General features: G+C 37.4%; 1 protein-coding gene across 7 annotated transcripts in view; it reads left to right on the top strand.

The window, feature by feature from the left end:
- tlcd4a (TLC domain containing 4a) overlaps positions 1-18,343 on the top strand; it is a 41,826-nt gene that overhangs the window by 16,063 nt on the left and 7,420 nt on the right. For all 7 annotated transcript variants that reach the window (XM_063064603.1, XM_063064601.1, XM_063064600.1 and 4 more), the window contains 3 exons: positions 3,048-3,106; positions 5,790-5,884; positions 15,297-15,370. In XM_063064603.1, coding sequence (XP_062920673.1) covers positions 3,048-3,106; positions 5,790-5,884; positions 15,297-15,370 — 228 coding nt within the window. The remainder of the gene's footprint in view (positions 1-3,047; positions 3,107-5,789; positions 5,885-15,296; positions 15,371-18,343) is intronic.

The raw sequence follows: 18,343 nt of genomic DNA, 5'->3' as shown, positions 1-18,343 counted from the left end.
GTTCTCTAATCACAAAAAAGGTATTGGCCTTTACTAGAATATAAAGGGCAGAAGTGTTTCCTCAGCAATACAAGCCCCTATTTAAAATAATTTTGGTCGACTGCGTACAGCTTTTTAAGTTGATTGTATAACTACACCACTGGCCACTGAGGTGAGGTTACATTTATTAGGTACCTCCTGTACCCAAAAGAACTGGCCTCTGAGTGTATGTTAATTGTCTTCTGCTGCTGTAGTCCATCCAGTTCAACATTCAACGTGTTGTACGTTCAGAGTTGCTGTTCTGCCCACCACTGTTGTACTGCAAGGTTATTTGATTTACTGTCACCTTCCTGTCAGCTTGAATCAGTTTGGCCATTCTCCACTGACCCCTCTTATTATCAAGACACTTTTGCCTACAGAACTGCAGTTCACTAGATGATTTTGGTTTTTCACACCATTCTCTGTAAACTCTAGAAATGTGTGTGTGTAAACCCCCCCCCCCGGTGATCAGCAGTTTATCAGATACCCAAACCACCTCATCTGGTACCAACAATCATTCCAAGGTCAAAGTCACTTCAATCACGTTTCTTCCCTCATTCTGATGCTTGGTCTAAATAACAACTGAACCTCTTGACCATATCTGCATGTCTTTATGATTGAGTTGCTGTCACATGATTGTCTGATTAGATATTTGCATTAATAAGCAGATGTACAGGTGTTCCTAATAAAGTGGTATGTCAGCTGGTGGAAGAATCTGAACCAAAGTGACGTAACAATAAATTTGGTGTCAAGGCAATTCAGTAACTGTAAATCTGAGAATGACTGTCCGTTGCTAGCTAAGATTGTTCCTAAGGGGGTTAAACCGAGGCAGATAGATAGAAAACAGATACAGATCAGTTGTATACCTGTTAAACCACTGTCTGTAAGGAGTTTCTACATTCTACCCATGACCGCAAGGGTTTCCTCTGGATGCTTTGGTTTCCTCCCACATTCCAAAGGCATACGGGTTAGTAGGTTAATTGGTTTTGGGTGTAATTGTGTGGCCCGGGCCTGTTGCGCCAGAGGGGTCTGTAACCATGTTGTATCTATAAATTAAATAAATGTGGATTGTCCCAAGGGACTTCATGTTAAGATTCTCCCAAGTGAGAAAACAAATCTATAATTTAACATTGACAGTAGCCAGAGATAGTTGGAAGCAATGAGTAGTGTCTGTGTGAGATGGGAAAAGAAGCATGTTTCATTACTCTTGGTTACAAAACCTTATTGGAGGTTGTCTGGCTTCAGCACAGTAGCCAAATTGTTTGTATGACTGGGAAGGTAATTTTCTATGCAATATGCTGCTTATTTATTATTGTTCTATGGAATAGCAAACGGATTAAGTATTCTGAGATTTCTTTTCTAACATAGAACTTACCCTATATTTGCAAAAACTTCAAACAGATAATTTACAGGCTGCTGAATAATATGAGGTCATTCAGCCTGTTTGAGTTTGCAACGTTTTTCCGCAGCAGCAACCTAACTACTTCTCTACACTCTGTTCTAAACCCTACAGCTATTTTTGACACCATAGTTGAATCGGTGTCCACTACACCACACTGGCATTGCATTCCAGATCCTCAGTATTTGCTAGTTAAGGCAGACAAAAATCTTCTTATGTCGCTTGGTCCTTTTGCCACGTTCATTCCATGACCAATTATCTCTCGATCTCTGTCAATGTCTTTCTTTCTGTTCTGTTTAGATTCTTTGCCATTCCTTCCTGATTTCAAATGCTTCTGTTAGATCACCTACTTGCTCTCTTTCAAAGAGAACTATACTATTTTCTACACACTTCTAAATAAGTCCCTGATCCCAAGAGATATTTTTATAAATTTCTTTTTGCATGCAATATGACCTTCATTTTCCTAAAGTGTGCTCAGAACTGCTAATATTGGTCCACTTGTTGTCAAGCCTGTATTTCATAAAGGTTCATCATGCTGTTGTACTCACTGCCACTCTTATAAAGCCTTAAATCCTGTCTGCTTTTCTCAGCTGTTTAACAACCTACCAAGGCACTTTTAGTGAACTATGCACATATGTCCTTTGATTATTGTTCCCGAATCCTTTTGGAATAGTGCTATCTAATTTATGTAGCTTTTCCTTGTTCTGCCTGAAATGTAATAATTAAAATCTTCAGCAGCCTGCCTATAATCTCCTGAAGTTTATTACTAATCTCTTCACAGTTCATTACAGGTGCAGTTTTTGTTTAATTTCAGCATGAGGCTTATTCACGTTGACTTTTAATAATTAGAACAAATGTTAAGGACCACTTTATTCTTCCAAGTCTTTCAACTTCAAACAAAAATTAGAAATAATTAGTTTTTGCTGAGGAAATATAAGATTTTAATAATGGCAAAGGACGTTGATTAAGCACAAAATTATCGAGGAAGTTTAGAACAGATGAGGAGGAATTTCTACAGCCAGAGGGTGGTGGATCTGTGGAAGTTATTGCCACAGATGGCTGTGGAAGCCAAGTTATTGGGATATTTAAAGCAGAGATTGATAAATTCTTGATTAGTGAGGGAGTCAAATGTTACTGGAGAAAGACAAGAGAATGACGTTGAGAGATAGTAAATCAACGATGATGAAATGTAGAGTATTCTAGACAGGCCAAATGGTCCATGTCTTTTGTCTCAAAATTATAATATGGAGTTAACTTGCATATGAAATTGATGTAAAAGTTCCATTACATTTGTCATGTGCTACTCTTACCTGTATTCTCCTATTCAATTCTCCTGTCTCCTCCTTTTTCCCAGTTACTGTCCCCTTATAGGAATACAGTTTGTAATTGAAATTGCTGATCTCTGATATTTGATGTTTTTGGCAAGCTATGCATCTGCAAAGCCATCACAGTTGGTCTCAGTATCGGTGCACCTATAGTATCTAGGATGGGTTTCCTGGTTAGTGAGTCTGCTTTGATTACTGAACAAACCGCAGACTGTTTTTACTATTTTGACTCAGTATTACAAAGATTTCATGCTGCAAGCAGTAATTATTATTTTTGTTAAATTTCTGCTTCTTGATATTTACAGGGGAGACCCTACACTAGTAAAATTAAATTTGGGTATTGCCACAGGCTACCTAATTTCTGGTGAGTATCCGTTTTAGTAAAGTTCAAAGTAAATTTCTTATCAAAATACTACTACATGTATATCACCATATACAACCCTGAGAATTGTTTTCTTGTGGGCATACTCAGTAAATCCAAAACCGTAATAGAATCAGTGAAAGACCACACACAACAGTACAAACAACCAATGTGCAAAAAACTGCAAACTGCAAATACAAAAGAGAACAAAACAAAAATAATAAATAAATCTACAGTAAATATCGTGAACATGAGATGAACAGTCCTTGAAAGTGAATCCATAGCTTGTGGGAACAGTTCAATGATGGGACAAGTGAAGTTGAATGAAGTTTTCCCCACTGGTTCAAGAGCCTGATGGTTGAGGGGTAATAACTGTTCCTGAACCTGGTAGTGTATGTCCTATGGCTCTTGTACCACCTTTCTGGTCGTAGCAGCAAGAAGAGAGTATGACCTGGGTGGTGGGGATCGCTGATGATAGATGCCATTTTCCTGCAACAGCACTCCCTGTGGATGTCCTCAATGGTGGAAAAGGCTTTACCTGTGATGGACTGGGCTCTATCCACTACTATTTGTGGGATTTTACCATTCAGAAGGAATTAATGTTTCCATACCCCGCTGTAATGCAGCCAGTCAGTATACTTCCACCGCACATCTATAGAGGTTTGTCAAAGTATTAGATATCATACTGATTCTTCACAAGCTTTGAGAAAAGCAGAGGCACTGCTGTGCTTTCTTTGTAATTGCACTTGTGTGCTGGGCCCAGAACACATCCTCTCAAGCGATATCTAACATTGAGGAATTTAAAGTTGCTGACCCTCTCCACCTCTGACCCTCTGGTGAGAATTGGCTCATGGACCTCTGGTTTCATTCCCCTGAAGTTCCTTGGTCTTGCTGATATTGAGTGAGAGGCTGTTGTTGTGGCACCTCTCAGCCAGATTTTCAATCTTCGTCCTATATGCTGATTTCTCTTTCAGATTCATGTTAACTAGAGTAAAACTAGGAACAAGCTGAGAAATATCTTATCGCACAGATTTGAAGCAGACATGCGTAAATGTTGAAATTGTTTGATGTGGGAATGCTGGTTTCATCATAGGCGGCATTATAGAGTAGCAGTTAGCATAACAATATTACAGCACCAATGATACAAGTTCAATTCTGCTGCTATCTATATGGAGTTTGTATGTCTTGCCTGTGAAAGTTTCCTCTCACTTTCCGAGGACGTACAGGTTAATAGGTTAATTGGTCACATGGGTGTAATTGGGTAATGTGGGCTCATTATTGAGCCAGGTATGTCTGTTACTGTGTTTTATCTCTCAGTAAATCATGTTTCTGTGTACATAAATAAAGGTCCACTGGAGATAGAGAGCCTTTAGGGAATGTATCCTGAGAAACAAACCAGAATTTTGTTTGAGTGAGGCTGCTACTTGGAGACTAATCTAAGAACATACAAATGCCACTTTAAATTTGCACTGATCCATCATGCTTGTAGAGGTGAAGGGAGGGAAGAACAGAATCACCTTTCTGTCTTGGTGTCTAACAAAGGACCTGGAGTCTGAAGGGTTATACAACAGCAGAACAGGCCCTTCACCCCAACTCATCCATGCCGACCAAGTTGCCAATCTGAGTTAGTTTCATGTGCATGTGTTTAGACCATATTCCTCTAATCCAGAGGTTCCCCAACCTTTTTTATGCCATGGACCCTTACCATTAACTGAGGGGTCTGTGGACTCCTGGTTGGGAACCCCTGATCTAATCCTTTCCTTTCAATATAACAGTCTAAATGTATTTTAAATCTAATTGTACCTGCCTCTACTATTTTCTCATTCTGCATAACCATCACTTCTTTTGGTAAAAATTTGTTGAGCTCCTTTTAAATCTTTTCTTTCTCATCTTAAATCTATGCCCCTAGATTTTAGAGTTCCATATCTTGGGAGAAAGACTGACCATTGCATCCTAGGATATGAATTGGCCTCTCCTATTTCAGATTTATTGGATCTGCTAGACATTTTCAGTGTCTATCTTCCGTTTTCTTCTTAAGAACACATATGCTTCAGAAAATTAGTCTTTTTTTATAGTTAATAATTCTGTTTTGATTAGATATTTTATATCCATAATTGTGCTTTATTTTTCAATTTTTGAATAGACATTTATGCAACTTTGGAAGAGAACTTTGCTACATTCCAAGAGTTCTTTTTGTAATAGAAATCTCCAAATACATTCAAATTTGAATACATTCAAAGTAACCCTGATTACTTATTACTGTTTTGTGAATGGATTTTCTGGTTTGTCCAAGTTTAAAAAGCCAAAACTAGTGAACCCTTGGGTCTCTTTTTCTGAAGGTCCTGTGTGATTAAACATTCTCTGTACTTTACTAAGTGCAGGAGGAACTCAGCAGGTCACACAGCATCTATGAAAATTAATACACAGTCAAGTTTTTGGGCCGAGACACTTTGTCAGGGCTGGAAAGAAAGGGGGCAGACACCAGAATAAAATGGTGGGGGAAGAGGAAGGAGGACAAGCTGGAAGGTGATAGGTGGCTTCACTAAAAACAGATTTCAAGTGTGCATTTCAAATGAAGGTTACATTTATGGTTCATGTAACATTTGTTGTAGCTAAATGTGAGTAACTGAATAAACTCCCACCTCACACCTGTTTCTAATGTTATGTTCTGTGTTGCTTTTTCTAGATCTCCTCCTTATTTTGTGGTACTGGAAAGCAATTGGAGACGTTTACTTTATAATCCACCACTTGATCGGGCTGTATGCCTGCTATTATGTACTGGTGAGTGCTGTATTAGACAATAGCAGTATCTGTAGGCAAGAATGGACCAAGGGGAAACAGCAATAGGCTTGTCCTTTAGCCAGGTGGATGTTGTTAGCAGGTAAATTTATAGGATAATATTAAAGGGGCAGATAGTCAGACAGTGTATACATATCTTGCAAACCCTTCAGTAGTTGCATAGACACCTGAAGAGCAGATTATCTGTTGGATGGAAGTGACCAACAACTCTGATAGAGGCAGATACCAAGCTTTTAAGCTCACCAGTGGGAGGTGGTGCTTTAGCACTGCTGGCCCACCACCTCGAGGGAGTCTTGATCATAAGCGGGCCGAAACTCCTGAAGACAGGTGGCAGATCAACTGATGATCCCACTGGTGATAGCACAGGACAGTTAACATCTTAGTCCACGTGTATTTTGTAACTCTATAGGATAATATTAAGAAAATAAGTAATTGAGTAAGTAATAAATGAAATAATAACTTAATGTTCAACATAAAATTACATTTAGTGTGACAGTTCTCTGAGTCTCTATTAGACTTCTAAAATTACATCATAAACATTAACAGGTGAGCATACTTTACACCAGGGGTTCCCAACATTTTTTTTGCCGTGGACCAAAGCCATTAAGCAAGGGGTCTGGACACCAGTCTGGGAACCCCTGCTTTAAACTATTGTGATTTGTGTACAATAAGAACAGGGTAGTTCATACAACCTTCATTTCACAGACTGTTAAATCACTTGTGCGTAACTGTTAAATACAATGAAAACACAAGAGGCTGCAGATGCTAGAGTCTGGAGCAACACATAATCTGCTGGAGGAATTCAGCGTGTCAGCCAGCATTTGTGGGTGGGGAGGGGGAGAGGGAAGGAGTTAACAGTGAGGGACAAAGGTTTTAAGTTGTAGAGAAAGTGGAGATGCGGTGAATAGGATAAAGCAAGTCTGTCTGATAGGATATGGCCAGATAAAATCAGTTAATGTTTGCAGGTAATGGATAAGTATACTTTGTCTGTGTTAGGTGTTGCTAATAACAGGACTTGTGGGACATGTCAGCAAATTGGACAGAGAGAGAGCAAAACTGAACCAATGACTAGCAGCAGTTTTGTTACATACTGTAGTGTGCCAACTTGACAAATATATGCCAGTAAAGTTCAGTTTCAAAAGTTGCATTAGACAGCTTTGGCCCAAGCATAGGTGAGAGCAGAATTCCTGAGGTTAAGGGGAAATGCCTGCCCTTGTATTGGAGTGTAATTCTTAGAAGCTGCAAACCTTCCTTAGCACAGTGATCAAGGTGCCAACAGCCTTTTAACTTTTTCCCTTTCCTCCCAGCAAAGGTCAGAAATTAGGACAGTCTGATTATACAGAAGTTCTCATATTGCCTTGAAACTGCCCAAATGCACTGATTTTAAAACTTGGTATGCTGAAGTTTAAGTAGTTGTACTGAAATGTTTTAAATAGCTGAGGAATGGCAGATTCATCTTTTAAAATGTCATGCCGTATTAGAAATGGGCGAAGTCACTTTGGCCTCAGGCCTGCCTCTGGCTGTACACTCATGGTCCAAAGATTCAGGGGATTTGCATACTGGGTTAGATGATTTCTCTACTGTATTTTTGCATGCAGTATTTGTTTGTAATAGGGACATTCTTCTTCCATCTTTAACTATTGTAACAATTCTTACTCGTACACTTCTCTTCTTGCTTCTAAGTATTTAACTTTGCTTGTACTATCATCTTTAATAAAACACGCTTCCTACTGTTATCCCTGAGTTGTGTTGTCATAATTTTGTTTTTTGTTGTGCTATTCCTTGAAATTTGTCTCATGTCAGGATGTGGTTCCATGAGTAGGCCAGGACTAGGTGTATTTTTTTGTTAAAGCTATAATCGAAAGCGTTATTCAGTAGGGGTTCATCTGCATTTTTCCAAGGACCGTATTTCCAGTGTCATTTTATCCTCTCAACTGGAGCCTTGAATGCTAATATTGTGTTTACTTGGCAAAGTCCCACACTGATGGAGGTACCCTGAGACACCCTGAGTTGATAGGCTGGTCCTGGATTTATTTCGTAATTTACTGGCATAATTTACATATTACTATTTAACTATTTATGGTTCTATTACTATTTATTATTTATGGTGCAACTGTAACAAAAAACAATTTCCCCCGGGATCAATAAAGTATGACTATGACTAATAAGTCAAAGAGGGTCTTTTTTTTGAGATTTTTTGTCGTAATGGTTTGACACCTTTAAATGAGAATATTAGCACAGAGAATTGATTGAAGTAGCATCGCAGTTAGTGCATCACTGTACAGCTTGGGTTGTTCCATAGTTCAGAGTTCAATTCAACACCCTCTTTAATGGAGTTTGTACATTCTCCCCATGAGTGTGTGGGTTTCCTCTCACAGTCCAAAGATCTACTGTTAATTGGTCATTGTAAATTGTCCTGTGATTAGGCTATGGTTAAATAGGTGGGTTGTTAAGGGCCTGTTCAGTGCTGTGTCTCTAAATAAATAAAACGATATTTTCCAAAGCTGACATTTTTGATGCACAAATACTTATGCATACTTTATCACTTATGCATAACCGAAGTACTGCCTTGAATGGAACCCACACTAGCAAACTAGTAATACCTCAGTACCACATTATAGTGTGAATAAAAACTCATCAATAAATTGCTGTCCTAATTTTGGCATTATTGTTGTCTAATTGAAAGTTCTAAATACTGCTACTCTTAAGCTTGTTGCCATCGGTGTTTGCAAACCCATTGTATCTCAGGCATCTGCATTTTAAATTATGAACCCATAACTGTGGGGAAAAATGTGGCTACACAGATGCTGAAAGGATTTCTGCAACAAATAAAAAGATAAATATGATTTTACAGTTCTTGTTGGCAACAGCAGTGCAGTTTGCTGACAGGTATATTGCAATTAGACCTGCTGACATGAATCCGTATATTTTACCTTTGACATCATGATAAGACTGAGGCCAAATTTGCTTTTTTTTTAAAGAAAAAAGTCATTCATGTTGTTATTAAAGAAAATTATCCACTGTTCAATTTGACTTGTGATGCAGCATATTTTAACTGTATGTACTGATATTCAAAAGTGCCCTTACAGATGATTTTCCTGCTGTTAGTAAACTCAAAACATTTGAAACAATGTGCAAAGTATATGTTTCTTTTTATTTAAAATATTTCTAATAGTAGTTCGTAAAGCAACACTGAGTGCTGAAAATCCTAAATGAACTGAAAACAGTCTTTTATAATAAAAGTGTGTCGTTTTATGTAATCAACATGAAGGAGCAACAACATGAGTTTTAAATTAATTCTTTTTGAGCACATGCTACTTGGATAAGAAATCCCGACAATTTTGCTTCTTTTTTTTTATTTTACAAGCTATTAATGATTCCACTAGAAGAATGGCCAATTTGCACAAAATTATTTGAGTTTGTTTTTTGACTAAAATGACACCACTTATTATGTTCTAAATGATCTAATGGGATTTACTGTTACTTTTGTATTTACAATGGAGATTGGTAAATGCTTTTCTGTAACATCTTGAAAGCATGCTCCCCTTCCTATATGTTGCTAGTGTGAATGGGTAGAGGCAAAAGTGGTCATAAGTGAAACTTTAAAGTTCAAAGTAAATATATTATCAAAGCATGTGTGTCACCATATACAACCCTGTGAATAATTTTCTTGCAGGCATAAATCTAATAAATCTAATAACCATGATAGAATTATTGAAAGACCTCATCAATATGGCGGACAACCAGTGTACAAAAAACAACAAATTGTACAAATATATTAAGAAAGAAATAATAAATAAATAGACAAGCAATGAATTTTGAGAACAAGAGATAGTCCACAGGTTGTGGGAATAGTTCAGTGATGGGGCAAGTGAAGTTATCCCCTCTGCTCCAAGAGCCTGATGGTTGAGGGGTAATAACTTCCTGAACCAGGTGGTGTGAGTCCTGAAGCTCCTGTACCACCTTCCTGATGACAGCAGCGAGAAGAGAGCATGTTGGGGGGGTTTCTGATAATGGATGATGCTCCATGTAGATGTGCTCAATGGTGAGGAGGGCTTTACCCGTGATGGACTGGGCTATATCCACTACTTTTTGTATTTTGTGTTCACCTGTACTGTCACTGATTCTAGGTTACCAGAAAAGGTTTCTGTTTTCCTTTATTGTCTGTTTAAATATGTAGTGTGCACATAACATTCTCAACTTTGACTTTAGGTGCACGAGTGTATTGCTTTTCTGCTAGCTGATGTATCTCTAATACTTTCCCTCTAATACATCTTAACTTTATTCTGACTATCCTTACCAAACTGAAAATGCAAAATTACAAAATGATGAAGTCAATTGACCTAGTGAGCTTCTGTACTTCCTTGCCTGCATTTAGATACTATTGCTGTTTATAGAACAATTATATTGTCTAATACTAAAATGGACTTACCAGAATATAATGGTACTAGTATACAATGCTTCAACCTTGGTTGTGAATCTTTTTCTTTGATTTTATTTATGAGTACTTGCACCTATAACACAGTAAGTAAACTTTTAATTATACATAATAGGCATCCGCAAGATTACTACTTTCCTCAAAGGTGTAAAAGTGCATTTGTTGTAAACAATTATGTTTATTTTATATTTGCTAGGGTGTAAGGAGTGGCAGGAATCAAAAAAAGTGTGTCAGGTACTGCAAATTGCATAAGTGTGCATCTTACTCATTTTGTCATTATTTTGTTTCAAGTCATCCTTCTGCACAACTTCTAGCTCATGGGTGTTGAAATGTGCTTCTCATAATTTAATCCTATACTGTTGCCTTCGCCCTCTCTGTTACAGTATGATGAAGATAAAGCTGTATGTGAATTGAAACCTGTTCTGTGCCACTGTATAAGGTCCTAGAATCATTGCTCTGAGTGTCAAGCATCTAGTTATACTTGTTCCATTTAGTTAAATACTTGTTCCATATGTTGGAAATTCAAATGTTTGCCTAGGTTCTAATCAAATGTTGTGACTTGTTCTATCGCCACCACTCCCTCAGTTTTGTCTTCAAGATTTCAGATGGTCTGCCTCTTACCTTAAACCTGTCCTCTGGTTTTATTCAAATGATCTGGGACATTCAATATTTGCCAGTGAAAACTGAAATCCTGCCCCAGGCTCCCTGATGAAAGGCATCTGGGAATTCATTGGCTTGAGGCTGTGTAGCAGATATTAATATTTCAGGTAATCCTCCTTTAGCTTCAGAAGCATGAGGGTATAGTATGAATGAATATCTTTGAACTGGACTCTTGGATTGAGGCTCAACAAAGGATCAATATGATTTTTACTTAAAAAATATGAATTACTTTCAAAGCTTTAAAGATATAACTGCCAGAATCAGGCACAATAGGTTTGCCTTCAGCTATTGTGACACATCGTTATCTGTAGATTGTAACTTCAGTATGAAACTATCCACTCTTTTGAAATGATGGACATAGGAATGTTGAGTTATGCTGAGTTCCCTATAGTCATGCTCCAAGCAGATAGAAAACTTATCAAAGGCATTTAAATTGATTTTAAATGTCTTAGAGGCATTTGAAAATTACTCAATGATTTAAATAATTTAAATATTAGAAATAAAAATTAAATGATAGAATACTAGCATATAATTCAAAGCATTAAAGTTAAACAAGTAAGAGGTCAACCCTTGCCTTTTCCCCCAGGTTAGTGATTAATTCAGATGAATGGGGTATTTATTCGTATGTCAATCCTTCTTAACGTAAAGCTAAGAGCTCCATGCAGTTCATCTGTGTAGCTGCAGATGGACTGCATGCTTATTTAATGTGGCACAAACTATACTGAAACAAAATTAAATCTAATTTCTGTTGTTAATAGTGGTGATCACAAGGTTGGCACTGTGCCCCGGCATTTTGGGTGATGGAGAAAAGGGATAGATCACGGCAAATTAATTCCCTTCTGTTTAAATACAGGTGGTTGTTAAGAACCAGATACGATGATTTGGGGATAAGAGGCACGGTGTAGAGGAGGAATTTTCAACTTAAGAGGGATGGAGGGGGAAGTGACTTGAAGGTTTGTGAGAAGAATGGAATGGTAAAATATTTGACATTTAACCAAATACTGCAGTTGGACTATTCTTAAGTATTTAGGAATAAATGTGTTCTCCTTAACCTGCTGTTTCCCACTTGACTAGTGGAGTATTGTCCAGATATTATCACTGACATGTGTCATGAAATTTGCTAACTTAGCAGCAGTAGAACAATGCAATACGTGATAATATAGAAGGGGAAAAAATAAGGAAATCATTAACAGTAAGTATATATGTATATTAAATAGTTAGATTAAAATAGTACAAAACAGAAATAATATATTTTTTTAAAAAACAGTGTTCATGGGTTCAATGTTCATTCAGAAATTGGATGGCAGAGGGGAAGAAGCTATTCCTGAACTGCTAAGTGTTTGTCACTCAGTCAAATTCAAAGTAAAATTTATTATCAAAGTACGTATATGATACCTATGCTACCTTGAGATTCATTTTTTGCAGGCATTTACAGAAAATTAAATGCTTTAGAATTTATGAAAAACTACACAAACTGTAAAGCAACTGTTGTGCAAAGGAAGACAAATTATGCAAATTAAAAAAACTGATACTGAAAAAGAATACTGAAAAATAATTTGACAATTATTTTAAGAAATATGCGGTAATAGGAAAAATATGAAGCTGTTAGAAGAACAGGGTGGTAAGGTTTGAGAAATGTGGAGTTTTCAAAGGCTTATATAGCTAAAGGAGGTCAGAAAGGATAGGAACAAAAAATTTTGAGTCACAGAGAAGGATAAGGAGACTGGGCCCTTAAACCCATCAAGGTACCACTGACCATCAAACATCCATTTAAGATAATCCTATATTAACAGGAAGACAGAGTAGGGTAGCTAGTAGAGCTACTGCTTCACCATACCAGAGACCCAGGTTCAATCCTGACCTTGAGTGTGATCTCTACGGCATAACACATTCTCCCTGTGGCTGTGTGGGCTTCCTCTGGTTGCTCCAGTTTAACTACTGCTGAGTATGTAGGTGAGAGAATCGGGGGGTATCATGATGTCAGAGAATTTTAAAAGGAGCTAGAGAACAGTAGGGCAAATGCGAATTAGTGCAGGATTGCAGCAGAGTTTCGGATAAACTGGTGTCTAAGTAGGATAGCTGAGAGGACATACAAGTATTTGAGTCAATAGGCAACAGGAGCATGTTTGAGGATTTCAGTAGCTGACACTGGGGCAGGGATAGGTAATGAGACAGATGAAGCCAGAGTCTCTTGGTGATAGGCGGTTTGGAAGCAAAAGTTTGCTTGGGTCAAATAGAACACCAGAGCTGCAAAAAAAAACCTGTTAGCATGACAGTACCAAATGGAGGGCGATGGAATCTGTCACCAAACAATGCAGTTTTTCTCAATTATGGCTTTGTTACCTTGCATGTTCAATTGGGAAACATTTCTGCTCACCCAGGACTGGATGTCAGATGAGGAGCTCCCTAAGATGCTGGTCATACAGAAGTTGAGAAGATTAGTCTTAAGGTGGAGATAGGTCTTATCAACATAGATGAGGAATCAGATCGATCTCATTATATTGCACATTTTGAACAATTTGTTTTAGATACTTTTAAAATAGATGTTTCTATTCTTTTGCTGAAGATATGTCATTTTTGTCTTTGTTAGTAACCTACTATGTTTGAACATTTATTTTGCCTGAATGAAAATAAGGAATATATGTGATAGAGTATGGTCAGAGTTTCTATAGGGATACGCTGTAGATGAAGTAATCTAGTTCTTTTTAAGCAAAGGAGGCCAATTGGAGAGATTGAACATGGACAAAAGAATATAAAAGTTGCAAAATGCAGAGCGGTAGGAAATGTCCAGCAGAACAGGATGTGCTCATAGAGAGAGGAAAAATTGAGAAAATGTTACATACAAAAGAATTAATTAATTCTAATATTGAGAAAGTAAACTAAATGTTGATATTATTGAGTTCAATATTATGTTTTCCCACCTTACATGAGGTCTGTATAACAGTGTTAATTAGAGCAGAGATAGATGCGTGTGAGATGAAGAAGGCTGGTCCTCTGGATTGAATGCAGGTGCTCTGCAAAGTGGTTGGTTACCAATCTGCATTTAGTTGCTTCATTGTAGAGACCGTATTGTAGACTGCAAATCCAGTACTCTAGACTGGAAGAAGTGCAAGTGAAACACAATTTCGGTTCCTTGATATGAAAGGAAGACATAAAAGGCACAGGCCCTTTATTTTCTGCGGTGATCTGGAAAAGTGCCTGGACAAAGGGAGTGATTGCTGTAAAGGGAAAAATAGATTAGGGAGTTGCAAAGAGGATGGTGCCTTTGGAATGCTGAAAGGGGAGGGGAGTGGAAAATGTCTGATGAAGGGATCTCATTGAAGCCAGTGGAAATTGCGTAGAGCATTACTATGATATGGTGAGTTTTTCTTACCGCAGTTAATTCTTGTTAAAGGTTTGAGATCACATTGTGAAATGTACTTTATAATGTGGGTCACTGGCTGTTCACTAGCTTTTGGCTTCAACAGATATCTCATGCTACAGCTCCCAGTAAGTGTAAGGGTCAAGTTTTGCTGTAATTTGTTTGCTGCTGATTCACTTGATAAAGTCTCCAATTAGATCAAACATTTTGTTTCTTTAGTGCATTTACAGAATAATGCTTAATATTTTCATCAAGAGGTTCGTGCATTTCAGCTGTTCTGTCCCTCTGTTCATACTAAGTATTAAATTCATGTCTCTCTTATTCTATTTCCACACTATTGTATTATATAAAAGTTAATCCTCTGGTATGGATGAAATTATATTACCATCTTCCACCAAATGAAGTAGCTTTCTGTTTATGTGTAATATTTTCTGCATTTACAAAGGTTTTATGAAGTTTATAAAGGTTTTTGATGAAAAATATATCTAGGGAAAAAATTAGAGTTCCGCTTTCCACGAATAACACCAGAATTATACATAGGCAAGTCATTGTAAGAGCATGAGTCAATATACTGTGTAAGAGTGGCTGGTCAGAGCATGCAAGTAAAGTAACACAAGCAGTAAAATTTACTTCTGTAACAAAAATTACATACAAGGCTTTGTTTTTCAGTGATCACATTTGGGCTGTGTTATATTTAACTAACTACTTTTCCCTTTGTTCTGGTTTACAGTTCATTCAAGATATCAACAATGTAACGTGTTTATTGTTCTACTTTCAACATATGTTAACATTGTGATTTTTAATTATTTATGGAATATAATTGATGGAAGGACATTTAACAATTTTAGTTTTCCAGCCAGAGATACTTTGAATAATCTAATTGTTTAATCATATGTATTATAGATAAACTTTGAATTTTTAACTTGCTGTTTTAGGTTGATGGAATGCTGCCTTATTTTGCTAACTTTCGTCTGATTGCAGAGTTGTCAACTCCTTTTGTTAACCAGCGGTAGGTATACTAGTACTTATAAATAAAATGACACTCATATTTGTAATGCTTTATTGTACAAAAAAATAAACAGTTGTATTTTGTTTCTAGTTGCAAAATCCTAGAAAGGTCTTTAATAGTTCATATGTGAGTCTTGCTTAAGATCAGGTGTGAACAACTTGATGCAAGGAAGAACTTATTCAGTAATCCATGAAGCAAAACAAGTTGCTGAATGATTTACAGTACATCCTTCTGCTTCAGGTTAATGAAATCTTGTGTGTTTTAAGAAATTGCATTTTCATCTAAACTGAACTAATTTCACCATAGAAAGTTGCAAGTTCTATTGAATAAATTATTTTGTGTTCCTTCAGTGCAAATCAATCCCCCCAAAAAGAACAATTTAACATTCCTTAAGACAATTTTTGTTAGATTTTGATTTTAAAAATCTTTTTGTCTTTCCTGTCTTTCAATCCATTTTTCCCCTTTGTAATTGATATGACGTCAGTACATCACGTTTCCCTTTTCTGAACACGAGGAAGCATGATGTACTGACAGTTTGGTGGTGGTGTTAATCCTGTTTTACAGGAAAATCTATTTGCAACTTCAGCAACCAATGTGACAATAGTGCTGAAGGCTGAGAGGAAATAAGTCAACAAAAGAGGCATTCACTGGAAAACCTGGGCAAATATCATTTAAAATCTGCTCATTTTGTTATTGGATTTATTTTTAAAAATAGGATATTTTCAATAGAATGAATTTCAAACGTCATCACTGATTTAATATTTTATACTTATTAGGATCTGGGTACCTTTTTTTCCCCAAGATATTTGTGTGGTAGTTTGTAATTATTTTATCTTCAATGTTATGTGTTGCCCTCTTTTTCTGTTTTTGACTTTCTTGTTATTTCTTTCAACAGTATCAGATTGTGCATACCTGTATGTTCGAAAATAATAGAAAATGCTCAATACAGGTCAAGCAGCATTCGTGGAAAGAGGTGCAGAGTTAGTATTTTAGATTAAAGAATGGGAAAAAGTTACGATGAAGGGATTTTGACTTAAAGCATGAACTCAGTGGCTCTTCCACGGAAGCTGTGTGACCTGATGAGTGTTTACAGCAACTGCATTTTTTTCTTTTAACTGTTGTACAATTTGTGTGTCTGGTTTATGTGAAAACTGACCAAGATGTCTCTTTGGTGATGCTCCAAATGCATATGGGGTGGCTTTGCCAAGCACCGCCCTCATGTTCAAAGTTCAAATTAAATTTATTTTCAAAGTATGTATATGTTACTGTATACTACTTTGAGATTCATTTTCTTGCAGGCATTTATAGGAAATAAAGAAATACAATAGAATTTAATGAAAAGCTGTGTATAAACATACTGACAAACACCAATGGGCAAATAAAAATAATACTGAGTGCACGTGGAGTCATAATCAGAGTTGTATAGTACAGAGTTGTATGTGCTGACGTTGGAAAGGGTACATAGAAGATTCACTAGAATGATTCCGGGAATGAGAGGGTTAACATATGAGGAATATTTGTCCGCTCTTGGACTGTATTCCTTGGAGTTTAGAAGAATGAGGGGAGACCTCATAGAAACATTTCGAATGTTGAAAGGCATGGACAGAGTGGATGTGGCAAAGTTGTCTCCCATGATGGGGGAGTCTAGTACGAGAGGGCATGACTTAAGGATTGAAGGGCGCCCATTCAGAACAGAAATGCGAAGAAATTTTTTTTAGTCAGTGGGTGGTGAATCTATGGAATTTGTTGCCACGGGCAGCAGTGGAGGCCAAGTCATTGGGTGTATTTAAGGCAGAGATTGATAGATATCTGAGTAGCCAGGGCATCAAAGGTTATGGTGAAAAGGTGGGGGAGTGGGACTAAATGGGAGAATGGATCAGCTCATGATAAAATGGCAGAGCAGACTCGATGGGCCGAATGGCCGACTTCTGCTCCTTTGTCTTATGGTCTTATGGAACAGGCCTACCAGCCCAACTTGTCCTTACTGACTGAGGTGCCTGCCCAAGCTGGTCCCACATGGTTGTAGACTCGCTACCTGGGAAACAAACTATGACTATCTAACTATTTAATACCGTGGACTACACAGCTGCCATGGAACAGCAGTGAGGATGGGAATTAAAATGGTTGGCCACCGGGAAATTCTGCTATATTTGTGGATGGAGTGGAGATGATTGACAAAGTGGTCTCCTAACCTATATTGGGTCTCACCAATACAAAGGAGGCTGCATCGGGAGCAGCAGATAGAGTAGACAATCCCAATAGATTTGCAGGTGAAGTGTTTGGGGCCCTGAATGGAGGAGATGAATGGGCAGATGTAGCATTTGGCCACTTGCATATTTAAGTGCCAGGAGGGGGATATGTAGAAAATGGAGGAAGTGCAGTTGAGGGTAGCGTCAATGGTTGAGGAAGGTAAACCCTGTTCTTTAAAGAAGGAGGATATCTCTGGGTGAAAAAGTTGTTGCGAAATGGTATTCGTATCAAAATTCAAAGTCATTTTGTTATCAAAAACATATACTACCTCGATTCATTTTCTTGCAGGCTGCTTACTGGAAAATAATGAAATACGATAGGATTTATGAAAAACACAACAAAGACTTGACAACTAATGCAAAAAGGAAAACAAGTTGTGCAAATTATAGAAAAAAATACTGATAACATGAGTTGTAGAGTCTTTGAAAGTGCATCTGTAGGTTGTTGTGTCAGTGCTGATGTCTTGGAAAGAAAAGCCTCATCCTGGGAGCAGATGTAGTGGAGAGGAAGATGTATGGGAAGAGGTATAGGCAAGATGAATTCCTACACCACTAGGTTCAGGAACAGGTAATACCATACAACCCTCTGGCTCCTGAACCTGAATGGATATCTTCATTTCCTGCTCGGAACTGATTCTACAATCTACAGACTCACTTTCAAGGTCTCGTTATAACTTGTTCTCAGTATTATTTTTATTTAAAGTTTGTCTTTTGTGGATTGGTT

This window comes from Mobula hypostoma, chromosome 12, assembly GCF_963921235.1.
Source record: "Mobula hypostoma chromosome 12, sMobHyp1.1, whole genome shotgun sequence".
Taxonomy (NCBI): Eukaryota; Metazoa; Chordata; class Chondrichthyes; order Myliobatiformes; family Myliobatidae; genus Mobula; species Mobula hypostoma.
Note: the sequence above shows the minus strand (reverse complement) of the source record. Positions and strands in the feature narration are given on the sequence as shown.